Source organism: Musca vetustissima, unplaced genomic scaffold, assembly GCF_032173495.1.
Source record: "Musca vetustissima isolate MV318-11 ecotype Yass unplaced genomic scaffold, APGP_CSIRO_Mvet_v1 utg108631, whole genome shotgun sequence".
Taxonomy (NCBI): domain Eukaryota; kingdom Metazoa; phylum Arthropoda; class Insecta; order Diptera; family Muscidae; genus Musca; species Musca vetustissima.
Genome location: NW_026884640.1, coordinates 48816 through 58816, shown reverse-complemented (window position 1 = coordinate 58816; position 10001 = coordinate 48816). Strand labels below are relative to the sequence as shown.

Genomic DNA, 10001 nt, shown 5'->3' with positions numbered 1-10001 from the left:
ATCCACCATTGATTTGCCAAATCCTGGAAAAAAAAACCAACGAAAAACACATCGACACATACCACCTATTCGTCGACTATAAAGCCGCATTCGACAGCCCTATCCGTTCAGAGGTTATGAAGCCATGTCTGCGTTTGGCATTCCTGCAAAATTAATACGGCAATACAGGATAACTTTAACTGGCACAAGATCAGCAGTTAAAGTCGGAAATGACCTATCGGAGCCCTTTAATACCGAACGAGGTTCAGAAAATGTGGCAGTTTGTCGTGTGAACTTTTCCACATCCTGCTGGAAGAGGTCATACGAGAGGCAAAAGTGAACAGAAATGGCACTCTGTACACCAAACAATACATGTTACTCGTCTACGCCGATGACATCGACATAATGGGTCGAACACTGAGAGCGGTAACAGCCACCTTTGAAAAAAATTGAGAAGGAGTCTGCCAAAGTGGGTCTGGCATTAAACGACGAGAAGACCGAGTTGATGGTATCAACGCGCAAGACGTCCAGTAGACTCGGACCAACTGTGGAACTTGAGAACTATAGATTCGTGGTAGTCTAAGATTTTATGTACCTTTGTACCGCCATAAACAAAACGAATGACATCAGTTTTGAAATTCGGAGAAGGATAGTGATGGCCAACCGGTGCTACTATGGTCTGAGCAAGCAACTCAAAAGCAAGGCCACCTCCCGACAGACCTCTACAAGACGCTAATACTACCGGTGCTGTTATATGGATCTGAAGCATGAGTACTTGCGCAAGCAGATGAGGCAGCTCTTGGAGTGTTTGAGAGAAAAATTCTCGGAAAGATCTATCCGTTGACGGTGAATATCGCCGTCGAATGAAGCATGGGTTGTATCAGCTATTCGCGGACATCGACATTGTTAGACGTATTGAGCTGCAGCGACTACGTTGGCTAGGTCATGTTGTGAGAATGGATGAAGATGCCCCAGCCGAGAAGGCATATAAAAGCGAACCAGCTGATGGTTCACGCAGAAGGCCAAGGCCACGAATAAGATGGAAAGACCAAGTGGAAGATAACATTGCCGAATATGGTCTTTCAAATTGGAATAACTGCGCAAAAGACCGACGCGCCTGGAAATCTTTTTATACCCTTCACCACACTGTGGTACAGGGTATTATGTATTTGGGCATATGTTTGTAACAGGCAAAAGGAAAGAAGGAAAAAAGATAGACACATGGTTCCTTTTGAGAATATGCATAGAATCACTTTCTGAGCCGATTTACGCATGTCCGTCCGTCCGTTGAAATTGAGAAAAATCGGTTCAGATTTAGATATGGCTCCCATATATATTTTCGTCCGATTTAAGGTAAATGGTGTACGAATGTCCCTGTTCAAAATGTTTTGAACAGAAATATAATTTATCAGCTCTTCTTGACAGACGTCAGCATGTTCAAAATACTTTGAACAGAATTTTGTGTTACAGAAGATTTGATCGTTGGAGTGTTTTAAGATAAGAGTCTAAGACTGTTGTTGTTGGTGGTGAGGTTTTATGACGCACACGATGGGCAAACTCTCCACAGATCAAATTCTATTATTAGAGCAAATAGTTCACTGGTAAGTATTTTGTGTTTGAGATTAGGCTAAGAAAGAGTTGTTTAAGTCGAATCTAATGATAAATATTTTAAAATAAAATTAGTGACTTACAACCCCTCAACAAGAACGGTCGGCTGTCCGTGTCTTATCATTTGTTATAAAAGCGAGCTGCGGCTGCTTGTATATTTTCTACAGTCCCCATATATCTATCGATTTGCACGAAATTTGGCACAGCGTTATAAAATAGGCCTACAATGGTGTGTGTTAAATTTCCTGAAAATCGGTCCAGATTTAGATATAGCTCCCATATATATTTTCGTCCGATTTAAGGTAAATTGTGTACAAATGTCCCTATATATCTATCGATTTGCACGAAATTTGGCACAGCGTTATGAATTAGGTCTAGACTGTTGTGTGTTAAATTTCCTGAAAATCGGTTCAGATTTAGATATAGCTCCCATATATATTTTCGTCAGATTTAAGGTAATTGGTGTACGAAATTCCCTATATATCTTTCGATTTGCACGAAATTTGACACAGCGTAATGAATTATGTCTAGAATGGTGTGTGTTAAATTTCCTGAAAATCGGTTCAGATTTAGATATAGCTCCCATATATATTTTCGTCCGATTTAAGGTAAATGGTGTTCGAAAATCCCTATATATCATTCGATTTGCACGAAACTTGGCACAGCGTAATGAATTAGGTCTAGAATAGTATGTGTTAAATTTCCTGAAAATCGCCCAAGATTTAGATATAGCTCCCATATATATTTTCGTCCGATTTAAGGTAAATGGTGTACCATAGTCCCTTAATATCTTTCAATTTGCACGAAATTTGGCACAGCGTAATGAATTAGGTCTAGAATGATGTGTGTTAAGTTTGCTGATATCGGCTCAGATTTAGATATAGCCCCCATATATAGTTTAGTCCGATTATATGTAAATGGTCCCTAGATATCTTTCGATTTGCACGAAATATGGCATGCCGTAATGAATTACTTCTAGAATGACGGGTGTTAAGTTTCCCGAAAATCGGTTCAGATTTGGATATAGCTCATATATATATATTTTCGTCCGATTTTAGGTAAATGGTGCACCAAAGTCCCTATATACCTTTCGATTTGCACGAAATTTGGCACAGCGTACTGAATTAAGTCTAAAATGATGTGTGCTAAGTTTCGTGAAAATCGGTCCAAATGTAGATATAGGTCCCATATATATTTTCGTTCGATTTAAGGTAAATGGGGCACCAAAGTCCCTATATACCTTACGATTTGCATGAAATTTGGCATAAAGTGCTGAATTAGGTCAAAAATGGCGTGTGCCAAGTTTCGAGAAAAACGGGTCAGATTTAGATATAGCTTCCGATTTAAGGTAAATGGTGCACCAAAGTCCTTATATATGAGGACCAAAGTCCCTATATATGAGCATGTGTAAGGATTGATGTTAGTCGGTTTACTTATAGAAAAAGATCGCATTTTTAACTTCGTTCAATTTCATGTCTACGTTTCTTCGGAAAGATGACATCTGTAAAGACACATGTTGAATATCCTCAAAGTGGTGAAGGGTATCATATAGTCGGCCCAGTCCGACGTTACTACTTTCCTTACTGGTTTCTATTATTGTTTTCAGTACGTAAGAATGGTCATGAATAAATTGATATCTCTGTTTGTAACAAAATTGTTTATTATACCAATGTTGCCTTAATCAACATTTCGGCATACTTAAATGAATAGCGAGAGGTATATTTCCAGTGAAACCATGCAATGCCACCCGTTTCTGACTCCCTTTTTGTGTTATATGGTCCAAAGAGATGACTGCAAAAAAGTAATGCAAAAAATTAAAAAAATAAAATTTCTAACAAATGTTGTTTGTTATACCTCTCAGAACAGTCACCAAACCACCAAGCACCCATCAAAGCCTCAGCACAATTTCCCCGACTATTATCATTATCCGCATCGTAGGTGGAAAATTGTAGACCCCTATTATATGACAAGAAATCACCTGCAGTTCCACTATATTCACCCAGTTTCTTAATTTTATATTTCTCTGATTGATCTGCAATTTGAAAGGCAGAGTAGATGGCATAACGTTCTTCACCCAGCCAATTTCTTAAAATGATTTTAAGTTCAACGATTGCAGTGGTGGTCGTTAATTCATGCAGCTTTTCAAGGCCAATAAAGAATTCACCATTGGGTGGATTTCCAAACCCCTGCCTATACTCACTCCAACCGCGGTAAAAATCGACAGAGCCATCAAAGCGTCTGAGAATTGTTGTCCAATTTTGTGATGTTTTTCTAAAGGGGGAGAAATATTGGAAACATTTTAACGCAAAAAATTGGTTTCTTTAAAAAATCTCGTTGAAAATAAAATCTTCGTATATGTTATTTTGAGAAAATGTCTGTTTACATTAAAAAATCAACGGCTATTTTAGTATGATGAAATAAAATATTAATTTGACCAAAAAACCCACATACCCCTTGTTGGCTTCTTCCTCCAAGGTCGCATTTATCCATGTAATTTGCTCCAATAATTTTTTCATATCCCTTTGTTGTTCCTGTTGTCTGGAAATAAAATCAGTAAGGAATGTACTAAAGACGGACGGGACCGACTATATGATACCCTTCACCACTATGGGTATATTAAACAGGACTATTATCATGAAATTGTATGAAATAAAATATGTGATATTTATCTAAATGTGAAACGTCCTAGATCTATCCATAAAAATGTCATTCGTTTGTTACAATGGGCCAAAAGTATGTAAATCGACTTCAAACAAATATCAGTAAGTCCATCATTCAGGATTAAATTCAGTACTCTATGCAACATAGGAACTTTGGTACATTATCTACATATATATATATAGATCTGAACCGATTTCACGAAACTCAGCACACATCATTCCCGCATAAATTCAGTACACTATGCCAAATTTTGTGCAAATCGAAAGATATATGAGGACTTTGGTGCACCATTTACATTAAATCGGACGAAAGTATATATGGGAGCTATATCTAAATCTTGACCTATTTTCACGAAACTTTGCACACATCATTCTAGACTTAATTTACTACGCTATGCCAAATTTCGTGCAAATCGAAAGATATTTGGGACTTTAGTGCACCATTTACCTTAAATCGGGCGAAAATATATATGGGAGCTATATCTAAATCTGAACCGATTTCCACGAAACTTAGCACACTTAATTATAGGCTCAATTCAGCACGCTGTGCCAAATTTCGTAGAAATCGAAAGCTATTTAGTGACTTTGGTGCACCATTTACATGAAATCGGACGAAACTATATATGGGAGCTATATCTAAATCTGGAAGGATTTTCTCGAAACTTGGCAAACATCACTCTAGGCTCACTTCAGTACGTTATGCCAAATTTCGTGCAAATCAAAGGATGTATAGGGACTTTGGTGCACCATTTACATGAAATCGGACGAAACTATATATGGGAGCTATATATACATCTGAACCGATTTTCACGAAATTTGGCAGACATCATTCTAGGCTCAATTCAGTACGTTATGCCAAATTTCGTGCAAATCGAAGGATATATCGGGACTTTGGTGCACCATTTACATGAAATCGAACGAAACTAAATATGGAAGCTATATCTAAATCTGAACCAATTTTCTCGAAACTTGGCAGACATAACTCTAGGCTCAATTCAGTTCGTTATGCCAAATTTGGTGCAAATCGAACGATATATAGGGACTTTGGTGCACCATTTACCTTAAATCGGACGAAAATATATATGGTAGCTATATCTAAATCTGAACCGATTTTTCTCAATTTCAATATGGTTCGTCCTTGGGCCAAACAAATGAGCTGTGCCAGATTTCATCCAAATCGGATTATAAATGTGACCTGTACTTTGTTTACAATTTAACACCAACAGACGGACGGACGGACATGCATAAATCGACTATATTCTCAAAAGGAACCATGGGTCTATCTCGTTTCCTTTTGCCTGTTACAAACATATGCACAAAGACATAATACCCTGTACCACGATGTGGTGAAGGGTATATAAACAGGAGGTTAATAGGCGTGAAAGTTATTGTAAGGATTGAGATCCGTTTTATTATTATCCGTTATAAATGAAGGCCATCCTTAAAAAAATAACATACCCTTTGGTTAAATCATCAATTCTGAAATTAATGAAAAAAATTAAAACATTAAACATTTGATTCATCCAAATGTTTTCCATTGCGTATACTCACTTGTTGTTCATTTTATTAATCTCCTCTACTAGCACGTTTACTTTTCCGAATAAATTTTGCAAAAGTTGCAAGCCATCGTCCTCGTTATTGGGCCTCTAAAATTGCCATCGAAAATTAAATGAATTAAAACAGTACTCAATTCAGATTTTTTTATTGAATTTACAGTGGTGTTAATCGGTTGGGTTTTGGCTATGTAGATACCGATCCTGTTATCTGCATTATTCCTTATTATTATTTGCAATATTATAAATAATAATAATAAGGCCACTGCTTTCATTATAACTATTCTGTCACTATCGACGTTCTGATGCAAACTGACGAGAAGTTAGAATGCAAACATTGCCAACTGGCTTCCCAGCAGGCTTATCGACAAAGAATGAAAACCCCAACACAATTTTTTCAATAATGTCTGCTACATATAAAATGAGACAAGATAAAGCTTGACTTTCTTCTGAGAATATATATGGAATCGCTTTAAGTTTTTGTGGTGTCTTATCACTAAAGAACAACAGGCATCAATAAAACCAGTGAGCGGAGCAGTATAGTCGGACGAGGCCGACCATATGATACCCTACACAACTTCCACGAAAGTCAAACTTTCTGTGGTTTTATGTTTTGAGCTTGGGCAATATTTCGCGATATTTACACCCTCTTGATAGAGTAGAGGTCAACAAATATTACTAATATTCTGTACAGCCTTTCTAATTACTTATCCAGATTCCCTTCACCCTTTGTGTTGTGAAGTTCGGCTATCAATTGTGGCCTATAGATCGACCCCAAAATATATAAAAAAACTATGTTTTCGGTCCAAAACTACTATCTGATCATCACCAAAAATTATAGGCGTTGTCCTTGACCATACCTGGATCCTCATGGAAAATTTCAAAGCGATCAGCTCTATATTGCCGCCCTCTAGTGTGGTAATGGGTTACTAAATAATACATGAATACGTAACCACCTGTAAATATTTATGTGTAACTCCCACATCCGGGTACATACGACAATATAATTGGTATAGATTTAAAGGTCAGCTACTCCTCTTCGATATACTATCAACATATTGGGTCCATATCCTTCAGGAGTAAATATATACGGTATAGAATACAAATTTTGTCATTGTTCATACAAAAGTCAGGGTCCATTTAACCCGCTAAATATTGGCCGATCTTTATCAAAACAGACATGCTTATTCTTTGGCCCAATCCCATTCTCCCTGGATGGACAAAAATTCAGTATTTGGTCCATTTCATCCCCTAAATATTAACCGACCTGTTGCAAAAACAATTAGGGCCTTCATTGGCCAGAACCCATCCTACATGCAAAATTTCGTGAAGATTGGTCCATAAGTGTGGCCTGTATCGTGTTTGCAAGTTATAATGGACAGACAGACACACATGTCTAGATCGACTAAACTAGTCGAGATATGGCAATCGGTATACTTAAAGGTGGGTCTAGGACCAAAATTTCGCGGCGTTAAAAAATTTTGGGGCTGCACAAAGCTATAATACCCTGACAACATAGTTGTGTAGGGTATAAATATTATTATTTTAAATATTATTATGGATTTTTTATATATTATTTTTTCAGGACTACCAAAGGCGTAGATTTTTAAAATATTATTTTTTCGGGGACTATCAAAGGCGTGGATTTTATACCATTCACCACACTGTGGTACAGAGTTTTTATACCATTCACCACACTGTGGTGCAGAGCATTATGTCTTTGTGCATATGTTTGTAACAGGCAAAAGGAAACGAGATAGGCACATGGTTTCTTTGGAAAATATGCATAGAATAACTTTCTAAGTCGATTTAGGCATGCCCGTCCGTCTGTCTATGTTAAATTGTAAACAGAATTCAGGTCGTATTTATGATCAGAATTGGATAAAATATGGCATGGGTCACTTATTTGGCCCAAAGACGAACCCTATTGAAATTGGGAAAAATCGGTTCAGATTTAGATATAGCTCCCATATATATTTTCGTCCGATTTTATGTAAACAGTTCCTATATATCTTTCGATTTGCACGAAATTTGGCACAGCCTAATGATTTAAGGGGACCCCCCCATTCTCGGGGTCAAAAATTTTTATGATTTAATTCGATTCTACACTAATTCAAGAATGTCTCTACAAAATTTCAAGTGAAAATCTCAAGAACTCTTGAAGATATAGCCGATTTATTGTGTCAGCATCAAGTGACGGCTAAAGGGTTCCTCAAACTTTAAACGCGTTTTTCTCTTTTGCGAATGGCGGGCACGATAACTCAAAAACTAATAACCCAATCGATTTCAAATTTTTACACGTTTCTCTGTGAGTGTATAGCTATCGTATGAACTAGGATAAAGCCAATCGGTGAAGATCTTCCTTATTTTTTAACTTGGTTTTTGGTCAAAATTCGGCAATTTTTCAAAAATATTTTTTCAAAGGTCCGCCATTTTGTTAATTTTAGAGCGAAGTCAATAATCCTAGTTCATACGAGAGCCAGACATGTACTCTTTCTAACACCGTTGGAATTTTCGGATTCCGATGATCCAGTGAGGGGTTATCATGCCCGCCATCAAAAATAAGGACTTTTCTTTAATTACAAAAAACAACAACAAAGCAACAACAAAAATTTTTTGTAAATTATTTTTTTTCTTGTTAAAATCTTCAAATATATATGTGCAAAGTTACAAACCTTAACAAGCATTGGTATTGATTTGCCAGCCCATTGAAAATCTTGAAAAATTAAAATCGAGAATGGGTGGGGTTCCCTTAAGTCTAGAATTATGTGTGTTAAGTTTACTGAAAATAGGTTTAGGTTTAGATATAGCTCCCATATATATATTCGTCCGATTTAATGTAAATGGTGCGCCAAAGTCCCTATATATCTTTCGATTTGCACGACATTTGGCATAGCGAACTTAATTGTGTCTAGAATGATGTGTGTTAAGTTTCGTGAAAATCGGTTCCGATTTAGATATAGCTCCCATATATAGTTTCGTCCGATTTTATGTAAATGGTGCACCTAAGTCCCCATATCTCTTTCGATTTGCACGAAATTTGGCACAACGTACTTCATTGAGCCTAAAGTTATGTCTGTTAAGTTTCGTGAAAATCGGTCCATATTTAGATATAGCTCCCATATATAGTTTCGTCCGATTTAATGTAAATGGTGCACCAAATTCCCAAATATCTTTCGATTTGCACGAAATTTGGCATATCGTACTGAATTGCGTCTAGAGTGATGTCTGCCAAGTTTAGTGATGTGTGCCAAGTTTCGTAAAATCGGTTCAGATTTAGATATAGCTCCCATATATAGTTTTGTCCGATTTTATGTAAATGATGCACCAATGTCCCTATATATCTTTCGATTTGCACGAAATTTGGCATAGCGTACTGAATTGAGCCTGTAGTGATGTGTGCCAAGTTTCGTGAAAATCGGTTCAGATTTATATATAGCTCCCATATATAGTTTCGTCCGATTTAATGTAAGTGCTTCACCAATGCCCCCTATATCTTTCGATGTTGGTATAGCGTACTGAATTGCGTCTCGAATGATGCGTGCAAAGTTTCGTGCAAATCGGATCAGATTTACAAAACCTCCTATATATTTTTTTGTCCGATTTTAAGAAAATGCTGCACCAAAGACCACTAGCTAGCCGATTGACACAACGTACTGAAGTTAAGATAAATTAATCTCCTGCAAGTTTTACTACAATCGGTTCAAATATAGATATAGCATAGCTTCCATATATAATTTCGACTTATTCATGTTTATTGTACAGCAAATAATCAATGGGTGTTTGATTGAGATAAATAAATGTTAAACAGTGCAGCATACCGAATAGCGTGGGTCAAGTTTGCTTTTGAATCGATTTACAAAATTTAGCATAGGTTGCATAGGTGACATGTGTAGGGATTGATGTTAGTCGGTTTAGATATAGATAAATATCACATATTTAAGTTCGTTCAATTCCATGTCAATGTTCCTGCAAAAGGGCGACGTCTTTTAGGATACATATTTAGAATATTCCCAATGTGGTGAAGGGTAGCATATAGTAGGCCCAGTCCGACTTTACTACTTTCCTTGCTGTTATGAATGTCCTGCAAATACCTAATGTCATGCAATTTAATAAAAAGTTTTCGGAGAAAATGTTACAACAATCTATGAAAATGTTTACAACAAAGCTAATCCTTTCAGCAGCAGGGTTACCTTTTAAC

The 10001-nt window shown here is 36.8% G+C and overlaps 1 protein-coding gene across 1 annotated transcript; it reads right to left on the bottom strand.

The window, feature by feature from the left end:
• Positions 1-3248: 3248 nt before the first annotated feature.
• Positions 3249-5809, bottom strand: LOC133331672 (ficolin-1-like). The gene is made up of 5 exons (XM_061540053.1): positions 5799-5809; positions 5706-5726; positions 4039-4125; positions 3442-3858; positions 3249-3378 (listed from the first exon to the last, which is right to left on the bottom strand). The coding sequence occupies exons 1-5, from the start codon at positions 5807-5809 to the stop codon at positions 3249-3251; spliced, it is 666 nt and encodes a 221-aa protein (XP_061396037.1).
• Positions 5810-10001: the final 4192 nt, after the last annotated feature.